At 44.3% G+C, this 17,439-nt stretch overlaps 1 protein-coding gene across 1 annotated transcript in view; it reads right to left on the bottom strand.

The window, feature by feature from the left end:
* Positions 1-4,687: 4,687 nt before the first annotated feature.
* kcng4a (potassium voltage-gated channel, subfamily G, member 4a) overlaps positions 4,688-17,439 on the bottom strand; it is a gene marked incomplete at its 3' end in the record, with an annotated part of 47,728 nt that continues 34,976 nt past the window's right edge. The window contains exon 4 of the mRNA XM_084059171.1: positions 4,688-5,563. Coding sequence (XP_083915297.1) covers positions 4,688-5,563 — 876 coding nt within the window. The remainder of the gene's footprint in view (positions 5,564-17,439) is intronic.

The following is a 17,439-nucleotide window of genomic DNA, read 5'->3' as shown; positions in this document are numbered from 1 at the left end:
GTTAGGGACGCACAGTGTCTTGCTCAAGGACACTTTGTTCTAAAGCCAGGAGGAGACGGGAATCCAACCAGGGACCCAACCAGGGGCCATGCGGTTCCCAAAGGGCTGCTCCTGGCTAAGCCCTCCATTTACAACTTAGCAGTGGTGGAAAGTAACTATGTTTACTCAAATACTGTACTTGAGTACAATTTTGAGGTAGTTTTTACTTTTGAGGTACTTCTACTCCACTACACCTCAGTGGAAAATATAACTTATGCGACTGATGTCCGGGTAGCTCAGTCGATAGAGTCTGCCTTTTGACCACAAGATCATGGGTTCGAACCCGGGCACCGCCAACTCAGCTTATGAGTAGCATGTCTTGTGTGGCAAGTCATACGGTAACTATTGGGAGCTGTTGGTACAGTAGGTATTGCGCTCTACCACAATCCATCTCCCAGGCCCAGGGGATAGACTCCTGCGCTCCGGCTGATACCGACAATAGCCTACTTACTTACTCCACTGCAATAATTACTTTAAATGACTTTGCGGATTTAGATTATTAATACTATAACCCATTAAGCCATCATTGTGAGCTTGTAGATTGGCTATAGATTGGCTTTTCGAAAAAGGTTCTACAAATTCTGATTAATGTGAGTACTGTACTTTTACTTTGGTACTTCAAGTATATTTTTATGTCAGTACTTTTGTACTTTTACTCAAGTACATTTTTGAATGAGTATTTTTGTATTGTGGTATTGCTACTTTTAATTAAGTAAAAAAATCATAGTACTTCTTCCACCACTGCAGTATAGGAATTGAGGCATTAGCATTCGCTCTTATCAAAAATGAACCTACAAAGTGGAAGGTCTTACCATGACATTCGGGATAAGCAGTCAGAGTAACAAGGGAGAAAACAAGCATCAAATGTCAAACAGCGTAACTAGGATAGCAGGTAGACATCAAACAGAGAAAACAGATATCTTAATAACAGTAGCATCTTTGAACAAGTAAACAAAATACCCGCCATCTATCTAAATAGTTCAGACACAGAGAAAATATGGTAGGACATGAGATCATTGAGGTGGAGTCTGAAGAGGTACAGGGCAATCATTTAATTGTCTTCACCCATTAAAACCAGGAATGCATCCGTGTCATTTTAGATTTTAGGCTATTAAAAAATAGCAGATCTACAAGCTCACAGTGCGTCACTTTGTGCCGCACTGCGAGCTTGTACATTTTTTGAAAAATCTTGAAAGTGTGAGAACTACTGATTTAGAAGGTATTGTAGAATCAGCCTCTTCATGGGTTAACGCCAGACATAAAGGTGTCTTTTTTGTGGAGAGAGAGGACACATCATCATGTCCTCATTTGCACTTGTCTGCTTAAATCGGAAAACCCTTCAGCCCTGTGCAGGATGCGGGTCTGTTCTATAGACAGGTTTCCTGTTAGTAAACATGAGAGGAATATGACCGCGCAGATGCGGGGGAAGCCTATGGGTGCGTTTGGAAATTACGCACCGGAGCACACTCGCCTATTAGTTTGTATTGGCCAGTGCGCTCACTGCCGCTCAGGGCTGTATTTTCGAACGCGCCTTACCCCCAGGCATGCGCAGATTGCGCATTCTGCTCTGTGATGACGTCGCTCGGAAACCCGTCTATAGGCCTGTCACAATTCTAACATAATTGCCTGATCACAATTATTTGAAATCATCGCACAATTGTCAGAATCGTTCCATTCATCTGTCTGAATTCATCAGTTGAAGATGAGCAAAAATAGAGGACCGGCAATTATTATTATTTTTTTTAAAGGTGTGTGTGTGTGTGTGCGTGTGCGTGTGCGTGTGCGTGTGCGTGTGCGTGTGCGTGTGTGTGTGTGTGTGTGCGTGTGCGTGTGCGTGTGCGTGCGCGTGTGCGTGCGCGTGTGCGTGTGCATGTGCATGTGCATTTGCATGCGCATGAGTGCGTATATGCATGCATGTGTCTACCATCTTCAAACTATGTTCAAACTATGTAACAATGAAGCCAAATGTATACTTTGTCGCACAATACTGTTGCAGGCCGGGGAAAAAAAGCAGACCTACAAACTCACAATGCGTCTTGGATGCACCATGTTGTGAACTCGTAGGTGTGCGACGGAGTCATGCAACAGAGCATACATTAGGCTATACTGTGAGCGTGATGTTTTGTTTGACATGTTCCAACTAATACAGCAGATGTGGTTGTCGCTGATGGGGACAGAAGAGACGTCACCATTTTGGAAGTGGGGTGTAGTTTTGAGTGCAGTCTGGTGAAAGTGTTCCTTGGCGAGGTTTTAAAGTACCAGGCAGGCACTCAAAGATGTGGTCTGACAGCTTGGATACGGGTGTAAAATGCTAGTGTTTATATCTGGAAGCCTAGGTGATGTCATGTCCACAGATGTCTTGTGAGGGGTCTGCAGATGGCAGGAGTGCTTGCAATACATAAATAAAAGTATTAGAGTGTGTGTGTGTGTGTGTGTGTGTGCGTTTGTGTGTTCGTTCGTGTGTGTGTGTGTGTGTGTGTGTGTGTGTGTGTGTGTGTGTGTGTGTGTGTGTGTGTGTGTGTGTGTGTGTGTGTGTGTGTGTGTGTGTGTGTGTGTGTGTGTGTGTGTGTGTGTGTGTGTGTGTGTGTGACCAAACCCACTCTTGTATTCCCCGCAAGGAGATTACAACACCAAAAAACCCAGGACACCAACCAACCAACTCAGAAAAGAGCTTTTCGTTTAGATTACTAGAAGTGCTTTTATTGGGAGCCTTGCAAGGTACATTTCAGGGGCGTCAGCCCTCGTTCTCGCTGGCGTTCTCTCTCGCGATCTCTGTGCCTTTCATCAGCAGCTGATTAGAAAAGCTGTTTGATCACAAGTTCTCTAATCTCCCTGTTTATCTAGGGCATGTGGTAAAGTGGGGGTGGGGGGGGCTTGAGATCACTGTCAGGCAGAAACCTTGTATCTCCATATTTAAAAGTTTTGTTGTATAGGAAATGAATGCCATACTTTGTCATACAACAGTGTCACGCAAAGGTACTGGAAAAAGCCAATATACAAGCTCACAACATGTTACATCGTGAGCTTGTAGATGTATACGTTTCAGTGGTCAAGTCTGTCTGTCTGTGTGTTTTATAAATAGTGAACCGAGCTTGTGACTAAATGATAACTACATTCTATCCGTAGGAACACAGGTTCGTTTTGCCATTTCCTGAAAAGTAACGGTTAACTTTTGGACATACAAGGTTTCCACCCGACAGCGACGATTACTTCATTGGGTCCAAACATACAAACGCTCCCTCATGCTCTATATACCTTGCTCTCTATTTAACGGAGAGAGCCAGTTATCTAGCGAGCTAGATAGAAAGATAGAGATAGAGAGAAAGATGGGTATGCATTGTGTACAAGTCAAAACGGTAAACGGAAGAGTGGGCACCTAATCATTGTGGGCACCTCAATGTTAAATGTGATTTTTTTTTAATTCTGATGTAATGTAAAGTATGCATGATTTGAACATGCTTGACATTTGACATTTAACATTTGAATAATATTTCTACAATTGCTACAAATTGCTACAAAACCTGTGGCTAGCCAGTCATGATGCACATAAAGAAGTTGAAGGGTAAATTTAGGTCTGATGTATGTACTGTACCGTGCATTTTCAATCATGTATACTTAACATTACTTTAGTTCATTCTCCAAATTCTTTTTACATTATGTGAGAAAAAAATATGCCAATTTAACATTGAGGTGCCCACAACATTTAGGCGCACACTCTTCCTGTATCCGTCAAAACTACTAAGTTGTTAGTAATCCTCATCAGAGCATGGCTTTAAGCTTCTCAAAAATAAACGTTAAGTGTAGCACTTTAAATTCATGGCAGAGAAGTAGTATACAAGACACATTTTTGAGGTTGTGCTGTCAACGACGTGTTTCAACCGACACTTAACGACAAATGAGACTGAGTGTGATGGCTGAGCTTAAAAGAGTAAATTCACAGTGGAAGAAAAAGCAACTTTGGATCGGGTATTGCATGTCATGGAAGCAGTCAGTGTGGCTAACATGTCGGTGTGGAGGAGCTGCTTTGTGATGAGCGCTCTGACACTTGCATTAAATTGGCCAAATTATTAAAGGGCTTTCGGAAGTCTCTTCAGTGTCTCCAGTCTCTTCTATTGCAGCCTGCAACGTGCGACTTTGTGTGCACTTCCATGTCACCCTCCTCGCGGATACCGATTGAAGCGAATGGCGTAAAGAAAAACAGGGTTTAATTAATCCCCCTCTAGCAACCATGCAATGTCGAAACCCGCCTCACTGTCTGAAGCATCCGATCACCTTCCTGTGGTTCTCAAAGTGGCATCCAGAGACCCTTAGAGTTCCTTGAGGGGGTTCCAAATGGATCCTTACGGGTGTATAGCTTCTGAGAGTGTACAAATTGAACCAAATGGACCCGTACGGTCCTTTTGGTTCCATCCGTACACTCTCAAGAGTTATGGGGTCCTTGAAATCGAAAGGTTCGAAAACCAATGTTCAATCCCCTTGTGGAGTTAGACAGAGCGAGAGCACGGCAGTTTACAGTTATTAATACTGTATATACTTCACATTTGACAGTCATTTTGGGGGGACGGTGCTCATATCCTCTGCAGGTTGTCAGTCTTATGTGTGTGTGCAGCTCCAAGGAGGTCAGTGTGTCTGTCACTGTGGGTCCATTTCAGAAGGCTCCCGCCGGTAAGCTGTGGTTATTGTTGCCCGCCGTCTCGTCGCCTTTCCCCAACAGGGCGAGCGATTCCGTGCTCTCCCGCAGCCCCAGTCCGGACGGAGGGAAGTCCCGCGTCATCCCCATGCCCCCCTCGCCCATCACCCCCACCTCCTCCAGGTCGGCGGCGGCCGCGGCGGCCTCCGCCGCCTCCCGGATCTCCTCCTTGAAGAGGCGGTCGTGCTCCTGCTTGAGCTCCTGGTAGGAGCGCGAGAACATGTGGAAGATGGAGGTGGCGGGGAACGCCATGATGAGGATGCCGCTGAGGATGCTGCTCAGGGCCACCACCTGGCCCGGGATGGACCTGGGCACCATGTCGCCGTAGCCCACCGTGGTCATGGAGATGATGGCCCACCAGTAGGACGCCGGGATGCTGCTGAAGTCCTGGGCGCCCGTCAGCTCGCTCTCGGCCAGGTGCACCAGCGGCGAGAAGAGGGTGACGGCCACGCACAGGAACAGCATGAGCAGGCCGAACTCGCGCGTGCTGCGCCTCACCGTCAGGCCCAGCGTCTGCAGGCCCAGGGAGTGGCGGGCCAGCCGCATCACGTACAGGATGCGCAGGGCGCGCATGATCCGCAGCACCAGGCCCAGCTTGTCCAGGTAGCCCTTGCCCTTGCCCGTCTCGTGCGTCAGCTCGGGGTCCTCCTCCTCCACCACCAGGGACACGTAGTAGGGCAGGATGGCCAGCGCGTCGATGACGTTGAGCGGGCCGCGCAGGAAGTCCAGCTTGCTGCGCGCCTGGATGAAGCGCAGCAGGAACTCCAGGGTGAACCAGGCCACGCACACCGTCTCGATGACGAACATGTGGTGGCACTTTGCGGAACACTCGCCCTGAGACACACGGAGAGGGAGGGAGGGGGAGAGAGACAGAGAGCGAGAGAGAGAGAGAGAGAGAGAGAGAGAGAGAGAGAGATGGGAGGGAGACGAGAGAATCACAGGGTCAGATAATCATCCTCTGTAATGATGAATAAATCATTAGCTACAGCTGTTGGAGCATGTAAACCCTAGCTGGTGGCCATGCAGGTGACATCAGGCAGTGACACAAACAATCGGTGCCTTCATGGGGGAGCGGGGCGGGTGGCAGATTAATGTGATACCTTCCTGTTTGTCTGTTATTTTTTTTTACTTGACAGGGAGGGACAATGCCCAATGAATATATTGCACAAGGAATACTGCAGCACTTCACTCTGTAGTCCCTGGACGGGAGTCATTGGTAACACATCACTCAGAGCTTGAAATCAAAAATCGATGGCACATCATTTGACAGAGTACACATAATAATACATTTACACATACAATCCTCCTATAATTCTAGTAACCTCACGGTGGTGGTGGTTGGGTGGTGGTTGGGTGGACTCTTGATCAAACTGCGCATGCGTCGTTGCCAGGTTTCGCGAGAGAAACAAGCAGTAAACAAGGCCAAACCAAACGAACCCTACAAGCAACGAGGTCTATCAAAAGAAGGCCAAACGAAGCGCCACACATATACCTTGCCTATTGGAAAACCGCCGATCTACAAGCTCACAACGCGTCCCCACACCCACCTGCACTTTCACAACCAACGCCAAAACACAACACCACCAATATCGCCACTAAAGCGCTTACAATAAGCGAACATGGCAACACCGAGACACATGATTCCATTCACTGCGAGACTGCGAGTGTGTTCCGTTCACCGCAGCACATCAACTGCACAACAGAAACACGGCGTGCGACATGCAATAACCCCCAGTTTGCAACTACTTTCGCCTGCGCCCTTCACCGGGTATGGTCTAGTATCAATAAATGGTACAGTATGAAATGCACCGAAATTCATGCAAAATCACCGGCGAGTTGGATTATTTGGCTGACAACAATATTTCACTTAATTTTACCCAAACAAATGTGTTCCTATTAATAGGCGAGGCGTAGCTTCTAATGCCTGCAGGACTGTTCTTATATATTTCTTAACCCATTAAGACTGGGAACGCATCTGTGTCATTTTAGATTTCAGCTATAACCATTATTTTACACTTTGGCTATTCAAAAAATAGCAGATATTCAAGCTATACATACAAGAGTTATGATCGATATGAGCTTGTAGATCTGCTATTCTTTTTTAAATGGTGAAAAGTAAATATATATATATTTTAAAGCGAACATTTGTAACTCAAATCTTTGTTTCTGGGGGTCCCTGGCACAAAATATTCTGAGATGGGGCTCGGCGGCCAAATACATATCATTTTGGTGGTCCTTGACATGAAAAGGTTTGAGCACCACTGATATTATATACAGCAGCAACATACGTTTTTTCAGAAACCAGTTAGGATTTATAGAAGACATTTGTAAGATACGTTCACGGATTGAATAGGTTAATGGAAAATGAGACTGCATCTTTTGACAGTTAGAGGGACCACAGGTGCACGGGCATGCTGCCCCGGACACCCTCTAACTGACCTGGAAGAGCGATTAGGCAGCCATACGATGGCACAGAGGGGACACTGGCCTCGGGCCATCAATCTCCCCCTGAACCTCCCCGCATACTCAGCAAAGTCCGGAGTGTTGCCCACTTTAACCCATTCAATCCGGGGACACATCTGTGTCATTTTAAGATTTCTTTGGCTATTAAAAAATAGCAGATATACAAGCTCAAAAGTTGTGCAAAAGTTGTGCAAATCTTGAATATATATATTATTATTTTTTAAGCTATGAGCTTGTAGATCTGCTATTTTCAAAAAATCGTGAAAATGTGTGCAAATATTTGAATATATACATATTTTCAAAGGGAACATTTTTGACTCAAATCTTTGCATCTGGGGGTCCCTTTTACAAAATATTTTGAGATGGGGGTCCGCGGCCAAATACATATAATGATTGAATGGGTTAACCTTGGAGTCCCTATTTTTGGCACATCCAAAGTTTTCACATTTTCTTTTTCAAATGTTCAAAAATAGTGAAAATATCCGATCTACCAGCTATGAGTCTTAACCCAAACCCTAACCCATATAAGGGTCACCCTCAGAGTTAAATTAACGCTCAGGATTTCACCATGTACAGTATGCATCAAAACGCATCCATCTGCCACCCCCCCCAACAAAAGACTCCTTCCTGTCTTCCTTCTCATCCGTCCTTCTCTCTGCTCATCCTTTTGCTTTTCCCTTGGCTTCTCCTCTTCCATCTATCTCCGCGCTCACCCACCCCGCCCTTCTCCTCCGCTTCTCCCCGTCATCCATTTCCCCCGAAAAGCACCATCCCTCAGGGGGTCTCTGTCCTCTCCTCTCCTCCCTCTACACCTCCTTCTCATCACTCACTGTCTCCTCCACCACCTCAATCCCTCCCTCCCTTGCTACCATCTTTCCTTCTATTGTTTGAGGCCCTCGACCCCCCCCCCCTCTCCAGTGGTGTTAGATAACTAAGTGCTGTACTTAAGTACAATTTTAAGGTACTTCACTTTACTTCAGTATTTCCATTTTTCTATACTCCATCTAAGAGGCAAGTATCGTATTCCACTACAATTATTTACAGTTGTTACTACTGTAGCTACTTACTCATATTTTAGATTACTATTACAAAACATACAGTACATCAACCACTTCAGCCTTGTTTTATACTTTGGTTATTCAAAATAGCAGAACTAAAAGAAAGAAAGAAAGAAAGAAAGAAAGAAAGAAAGAAAGAAAGAAAGAAAGAAAGAAAGAAAGAAAGAAAGAAAGAAAGAAAGAAAGAAAGAAAGAAATACAAATTGTGAAATGGGCCATTCTGTATAATGAGTACATTTATATTTGGTACTTTAAGTACATTTTGATGCCAAAGAGTTATTTCTACATTGCGGTATTGCTACAGTACTTGTAATTAAGTAATTCTGCCAGCACTGCCTCTCTCCTCACACCATTTTCTGTCCCTGTCGTAGCCGTGGCTTTCACGAGAACACAACGCTCTTGTTCTTCCTCCTCCTCGTCTTCGTCATTCGCACAAAGGCCTTTTCTCACTCTCTCGTTCTCACTCTTGTATTCGCCTGTGTTTACAGACACACCTCACCCAGCTCTCATTCTCTCCTTCTTCCCGGAGTGGACGTGTGTCTGTAATCTGTATGGCCCTCATCTCATCCCTGTGTGTGTGTGTGTGTGTGTGTGTGTGTGTGTGTGTGTGTGTGTGTGTGTGTGTGTGTGTGTGTGTGTGTGTGTGTGTGTGTGTGTGTGTGTGTGTGTGTGTGTGTGTGTGTGTGTGTGTGTGTGTGTGTGTGTGTGTGTGTGTGTGTGTGTGTGTGTGCGCATGCATGCGACATGTATCTGCATGGCCCTCATCTCATCCTAACACCCCGGGGTGAAAGCTGCTTCATATGTGTGAAAACTCCAGCGGAATGACATTTTCAACTGATAGAGTCGAGACTTTTTTCTCAGTTGAAAATATACTTCCAATATCAGAAAAGCATCGGTAAAGCTGCCGATACTGCATAAAATACTCTGGTATCGGTGGGCCATCAATGGAACCCCCTCAAGGAACCCTGATGGTCCCTAGACCCCACTTTTAGAGCTTGTCCTATATATATTTTTTATTTATTACACACTGGTACCGGATCAGTACTCGGTATCGACCTATACACGAGTTGTGGGTATCAGAATCGGTATCGGGAAGGAAAAAAATGTGTCTCTAGTTGAAAACATGCCATTTTTGTATGGCCTTAATGTCCCCCTCCAGACGTGTTTTAAAGTATTCAAAAGTGCTTTGCTATCTATCTATCTATCTATCTATCTATCTATCTATCTATCTATCTATATATACATTTCTAAACCCAAAACCCCAAAAAAAAACCTGCCACTGTGTGGGACTAAACACAAAAACAACATATCAATGTCACTAACAAGACACGCCACAACGTGCAGAATTACTACGCGCAGTCTGTAGGCCACTTCATACTGCTCAGCACACATCTGCCCCCTCGCAGCATAATTAATTGCGGCCAACACAAACTCACAACATTACAGTCGGCCATGTTGTTCCTTAGCGTCATCGCCGACCACCGCCCAACGAGACCCAAGTGAGGTCAGACAACACACTCCATATTTGGGCATAGCTCCATTGGGAACATCTCCTATTATGGCTTTATATAACCGCCCAACGAGACCCAAGTGAGGTCAGACAACACACTCCATATTTGGGCATAGCTTCATTGGGAACATCTCCTATTATGGCTTTATATATTATAGAGACCAACAAACACAAAGCACCGCGCAGCGGCTAGGGGGGAGGGGCGCGCAGCGCCCCGACCCTCTAGTTATTTATAATTTGGTTTAAAATAGTTTTCCGCCATTAAAACATAATGTCAAATAAATGAAATAAAATAAAAACTCTGAAGAGAGGCTGCAAGCACATCTAGTCTTACTCTCTCATTGAGAAATTCTGGAACGCGCCCCGACCCTCTAGTTATTTATAATTTGGTTTAAAATAGTTTTCCGCCATTAAAACATAATGTCAAATAAATGAAATAAAATAAAAACTCTGAAGAGAGGCTGCAAGCACATCTAGTCTTACTCTCTCATTGAGAAATTCTGGAACTATGATTCAAATATGCAAATATCACAGGTCCTCCGCATTCCGCCCACCACTGTTGCACAAAGCAAAGTGGTTTCAAGTGGATAATGTGGCTAATTTGCATATTGAAGAGAAGAAACATCCGCAAACAACTTGCAGCTCAAATGATTACTGTGCAAAACATGGGCTGACCGAGGGCAAGGTTGTTTCGCCGGAATGTTGTATTTTCACTATCGGCTATTTTTACAATTTTTTTATGACATCGTCGAGTATAAAATAACAACACATTCTCACTCTCAAGCCTTCAAACTCCAAGTTTCCAAGAAAAACAAATTACCTCAAAATTGTACTTGCGTACAGTACTTGAGTAAATGTAAATGCACCACTGGGGGTAGGAGATGTGAAAGGTGTGAACAACAAAAAGCTAGCTGAGAAAGTCAGAGAAAGAGAGAGAAAACACAATTATAAAGTTCCACGGTGAACAAGAGCTGAGATAAACCTGATAAGGAAAAGAACAAAGTGTCCAGGATACAGGAGGAGGGAATAAGGAAAGGTGACAGATTTGGTTAGAGATTTATTGAAGCGGTATTTCTGTGGAAAAGATCCTCTTGATGAATGTTCTGTCCTTCCAGCCACCTCACAGTGATCCTGGAGCCAGTGATGAAGGCCCAGCCACTCACCACTGCACTGTTGCTCTCCTACCAACACAAATCCATATGGTTCAATTCTAGGGCTGCAACTACCGTACATTTTCTGGGAGACTATTCGGTTCGATATCGATTACTTTTGCAATCAATTGAAAAATCCAAAAGCGCGTTTTGTTTAGATTTAAAACATATATCAATTAACCCGATTAACCTCTCTCTCTCTCTCTCTCTCTCTCTCTCTCTCTCTCTCTCTCTCTCTCTCTCTCTCTCTCTCTCTCTCTCTCTCTCTCTCTCTCTCTCTCTCTCTCTCTCTCTCTCTCTCTCTCTCTCTCTCTCTCTCTCTCTCTCTCTCTCTCTCTCTCTCTCTCTCTCTCTCTCTCTCTCTCTCTCTCTCTCAGGACAGGTGACCTGGTATAAAATCTGTGTATTTGTTCTGGCGAGACATCAGTCCCATCGGGGGGTTTGCAACGCCCTTCTCCTTCTCTGCATGATGGGTAATTTGTTAAAGCTAGAAAGCACACTCTGCCTCTCTTTCACTCACACACACACACACACACACGCACATGCACACACACACACACACACGTATTACTTATCTTGAGAGGACATCAACATTTTTGGACGGCATTGAAAATAGCTGAAAATAGACCGAAATGTTCAGATGTACAAGTTGACACTTTGATATTGTAGAGCGGCTTTTTTACGGTGTGTGACATCACCGCACGACTGCGCGCGTGTGCGTGTGCGTGTGTGTGTGTGTGTGTGTGTGTGCATGTGCGTGTGTGCATGTGTGCATCATGTGTGTAGGATGTTGATGATGATTGTATTTACTAATGGATGTTCTACAAATTGCCACTCAGCGATAATGAAATTGACCTTGACCTTGACCTTCTGTACGGACACTCTCTACCTGAGCCAGTCACTTCCACACAACATTAGCCACAACTAAGTATATTTACTCAAATATGTGTCCTTTTTTCAATACTTGCGGATATATGAGATAGATCTACAAGATTATAGATCGGCTACTTTCACTATATTTGAAATAGGGCTTAAGTGGTTAATTCATAATATTCTTTTCCCCTTCCTAGAAATGTAGTGGAGTCTTTGAAATGTAGTGGATTGAAAGTCATGAGTGTCCAGGAAACACTACTCTAGTAAAGTACAGGTACTCAAAAAATTTACTTAAGTAACGGTACTCAAGTAATTGTGAGTGGACTGAAAGTGGATACGCTCTGCACGTGCTCCTCGTCAGCTCTCAACTTTACACGTGACATGGCTGTGCAGAAAAAAACTGTGAGCATCCAATTACTGAAATTAAGTCCAGCTACCAATCTGTCCAACAACAACCAATAAAACCCACGGCTAATCAAACATGTTCAACTGACTGTTCTCTCGGGCTAAAGGATCTAAACTATACGTTCTCCTGGAGAAGGGATCCAAAAACTTGAGTTAGGCTTTTGCACCCCATCTGACGACCTTGTCAGCGGTCTGATAGCCTATAGTGAAAGTAGTGAAATCCACCGTAGTATTTGCAACTACTTAAAACATTTCACATCCTACACGTGGGCAAAAAAAACAACCTTTGCCACTTGTTGCCATGCATAGGCTCACATGTACGTATATTTTGTTATTCGTATTTATTGATGTAATTCACATTTTAATGCTATTCATAATGTAAGTAATGTAGTATTTTGGTAAAGATGCACTGTAACAATGTTTTTATATTATGTGTGCATGTTTTCATAGTGTCATAGCGTGTGTGCGCCCCCACACACATTATAGATGCTCTACCCCACTTCTACAAATAGCACTACACCCCTGATGGGGGTCCTTGAAATTAAAAAAGTTTGAGAACAACTGGGGTGTAGAATAAACAAGGAGAAGTTTTTTGTGCTCTTCAGATGAAAGGCAGAACCCAGCTTCAAACCAAGAGACAGGAAGATGAAAGCTCAGTATGCTAACGCAGTACAATGAGAGGAGAAAATAAAGCACTTCTAACAGAAAACAGTGAGGGGCGAAGCCCCTCAATGCAGCTCCAATTACAGTGTGTGAACTCAGTTCCTCGCATGTGTCAATGAGAGCTGCTCTCAATAATTAACAAGGGAAAAGAAAAGGTTTGTGTGGAGATCAGAGTAGAGGCAGGAGAGTTGACTCTGATAATCAGAGCAAACTAAGCATGAAATTATGACTGGAGCTTTAAAGACATACCATACTGTAATTCAATACCCAGGCGTAACAGCAATGGGAGGAACACATGAAGAATTTGGTATAGGGGGAAAAGTAGGGGATCTATAGACCCCTGGGGGACTCCAGTCAACTAAGTTTATAGGGTTCAATTCATTTTCCTATTTTAAATATTACACAATAATTACATAATGAAGTCATCAGTTCCCCTACACTTTGACTCTACTCTACTTTTCATCTCATTTTACATTACATTTTAATTAGATTTGATATTGTCATAACGGGAGATTTGTATCCCTCCTGATCTCAATCCCTCATCCCCAGTGATGGCTTGTAATTTGTGCCTCATAGCCCACTGGCCGTGGTAACTGATCAGGCATTCCATCACTTTGATTAAACATGATTAAACATTTGGTGGATGCTTTCATCCACAGTAGCTGCTGGTAGAGTGTGGTGAGGAGTTGATACGCTGTTAGTAGGGGTGCTTTCTTTTCTTTTCCTCTAAATTTAGAGTAACCAATTATTTTTACCCCCAATTTAGTGATTATGTAAATTAAGGCGACGTGTCCGCTGAGAACGCTTTTTCCATAGCGCTCGCATGCAGCGTTTATTAACACCCACAGCGTTCAAACCGCTCTACCATTGCTGTGTTCAAATATGTCCTTATTCCAACAGCCCATTATTCCGACGTCCTGTTGGTCCGGCTGGCCCCATTATAGCTAACACTATCCCTAACCCTAACGATGTCAGAATTATTAATACAAATAGCTTAGCTGAAACAACGGGCTTCACATGGGTGTGTGGTAACGATTCATTTGATTTTCATTTGATTTTCCTATTTGTCTCATCTGTTTAAGAAAGTAGGTAGCTGATATATTGCACTTTTATCTTGGCGGTATGCTCTTAGTTGCTTGTTTGAGAAGAGAATGCACTTCTGGTGATTAGTAGTTTTCTTGCCTACTTTTGTTGAATGCACTTATTGTAAGTCGCTTTGGATAAAAGCGTCTGCTAAATGACTGTAATGTAATTTAATGTTGGGTCGTAAATTACCAGGTTGTCAGACACAGCCTGGAGGATCAAATGACCAGCACTCCTCTCCAAAAGTTGAACCGTTTCCAGCTTGAAGCGCCCAGGGCGCTGCGCCAAAACACGGCAGACGCCGAGAGCGCTGGGAAGAGGAGCGCACCAGCGCATCTTTACCATAGAAATGTATGGCAGACAGGCACTGGCAACAAAAAAAATGCTTTCCAAGGACAGGGTCCCTTACAGTAGAGGGTACTATTGCAGGACTTATTGGCCAGGCCCTAATCTAAACAATGTACAACAGTATCAATCATTTTAAAATCGTTGCATACTTATGTGTCTTGTGGCATGTGCACAGCCATCATGAGAGACATCAAGAGAGGAATGCATGGGATGAAGCTGACAGCTCCTACATTAGCATGAGCACTACTTTCTCAGGGATTGGGTTTGATTGATTAGGCCTATAAAGGGTTAGCGATGGATGCTTGTTTGCTTTTGAGTGCAGCATTTATATTCCACTAGTACAGGCCCCCGCTAGCGTAGCTCTGCCAGCAGCTGTTGTCAGGGCTCGGCCCGCTATCTACATTCCACCGGTGACCCAGCGGGTACTTAGCGGCGCGGCTGCGAGCTGCTTGAGATACGTCAACAGCTGCTGTTTGATGTGCAAAAACGTGTTCTGTTTGCACGAGAACGCTTTCCTTCCGCAGCTCCAAATGACGAACGCGCAGCCCGAGAAGGCGGTTTTCAAGAGTGTCTGCAGTGTAGGCGGACTGGACCGTGTGTCGAGTCAACAGTTCAGGACGCACTGGGGATGAAGTGTCTTTATGTAAGCCATTTGTTATTCCATGGTATATTTCTGGTTTTATAAGCATGATAAGATAATGGTATTCATGCAGCCAGCATCATGCGTATTGAATTTGTGAGCGGCATATACGGTAGCTCTGTGGGTACGCCACTGCATTGATGGAATCAAAGCCCAGAGACACAACGTTTAAAGTTGGCTATTTCTGTTCATAACCTTCTCTGGTTATGCAATCATACTTTTTTCTTTCTCTGTCTCTCTGTCTGTCCCCCCCGTCTCACTCTCTTTCTCTCTCCCTTCATCTCAGTCTCTTGGGCCCAGTTTCCCCTCTCTGTTAAGTAAAGGTCCCGCCATGATGCTGCAGTCTCTCCGGTTCAAGAACAACCCACAGCCTCTCTCCTCTGCACTGCAGAATGTTAACTTAACACTCTCACAGTTCAATTAACAGCCAGCGGATTTCGCAGTGTGTGAGAACTCTGTACTATCCGGCGAGGGTTTGGGCGAGAGAAGGAGGAGGAGGGTGGGGTGGGTGGGAGGTTAGGGAGGTGGAGGAGGGGGGAACAACACAAACTATATTCAGGCAATCAATCAGCTTTACCTTGAGGCCAGACCTTCAAACACACGGCGCACCAATGAACACCACTATAGTGACCTTGTGTTCACTATTCCGGAGGGAGAGAAAGGAGAAGAGAACAGAGACAAGGGAGACATGGTGGGGGGCTGGGGGGAGATAGAGATAGAGAGAGAGACAGAGACAAAGAAACAGAGACAGAGGCAGAGAGAAAGCGAGAGAGAGACAGAGAGAAAGAACATCTCGACCACTACGTTAATTTGTCACGGGTCATTAGAGGGCTTGTACTGGGTGACAGGGACATCCATCATGTATCTTTTCTCGCTATAACTTGAAGTGTGAGGATGCATCAGTGTGCGCACGGATAAATGCACACGCACGCGTGGACACTCACACAATTAACCTTGTTAAGTTATGTGATGAATGAGGCACTGACCCATTATATGCACACATACGACACAGCAGCACGCACAAATATAGAACCATTGTTTTGTTTTGTTTTGTTTTCATCCATGGGGAGTTGACTGCACACAGCGAAATCCTCAGTGTTCATTTAACTCTGAGAGTTTAAAAAAGGACCCAAACAGAGGGTCTATTAAGACCCATTTTTACATTCAGAGCCAAAGCTACAATTCGTCACTTTTATATCCGTTGTCTCTCTCTCTTCCGACTGAGAGACGTTATAAGCGATGTACAGATGTGCCACTTCAAAACTTCACATGTCCTGCCATCGCCAAGACAGTAAATTTTCAGGGGATTCCCAGGGCAATAAGAGGGACAAAGAAGGGCATTTAAAATGCTGAATTATTTTGATGATCACTGCTTTTATGATGCTAATTAATTTGAGCAACTGGTCAAATCACCTTTCGCCTCATAATGAGTCTGACACCTTGTTCAACACACATTCTTTTGTTCTCATGTATATGGATGTCTGTTGAAGGGAAAAACGGGGGTGTGTAGTGACAACTTCTTTTCAGGGGCAAAACAGTGCATTTTAAGGGCAGAAAAGGGAGGAAAAACATGCATTTTCAGGGCACTATCAGGGAAAGAACAGTAACGTGTGAAGTTTTGAAGTGGCACATCTGTAGTCCCAGGTTACCAGAAGGTGACACACCCGTTTCCTGTTCTGGCTAATTTTCCCATTGTTTCGGCAGCAGGTTTGAACCAGAAACACACATGACGGCACACATGTTTCCCGTGAAAATCTGGTTCTGAGCCAGACAATGGTTCTAGACAACTATTCCACAATCTCTGAATGCTATAGAGTCTGGAACTACACCTCCCGAAAGCGACTGCAAAGACAAGACGGAAGCGGGTGGAGATGCGGGACATCCACTTTACCCCCGGATCATTTTCAGCGCTTCCGTGCTCCAGACTAGAGCCAATCAAACAAAGGTATGGATAAATGAACTGGAACAGGAAATGGGAATGCCAACTTCTGAAAACCTGGCACTACAGTTATGGACAGAGCTTTGCAACAATTATGTCCAAACAACAACAAAGATGGAGGCACATCTAGTGTCCGTCGGCTTCAATTAACCTTATTGACTTTATCAACCAGTAGATGTCCTACCCAACACCAGGGTCTAAATGTTTCAATGGAAGAGTAGGGACCTCAAACCACTGATGATTTACTATATTGTATTAACATACTCTACTATACAAATTAGTTAAAATGTTCAAATTAAGTCCTATATACTTTCTTGTATGACACATATTGAACATATCTGCATATTTGCTATTTCAAAAACATTCTGAAAGTGTAAGTTCTGACTGGGTTCCTATAGAACTCAGGGTCAGTACCACCTCCTAAGCAGGGCCCAAATTAGGTTCTGAGAACCGTATCTGAAACCGAGCTGTAGTGTATGAAAACAAATCCGTACAAATCTGTGAAACACAAGTCACGAGTACGGTTCATTTCTAGTTCTTGGAGTGGAAAAGGGCAACGCAGAGGCTTATATTGAGC

Source organism: Gymnoscopelus microlampas (assembly GCF_963454915.1).
Source record: "Gymnoscopelus microlampas genome assembly, chromosome: 6".
Taxonomy (NCBI): domain Eukaryota; kingdom Metazoa; phylum Chordata; class Actinopteri; order Myctophiformes; family Myctophidae; genus Gymnoscopelus; species Gymnoscopelus microlampas.
Note: the sequence above shows the minus strand (reverse complement) of the source record. Positions and strands in the feature narration are given on the sequence as shown.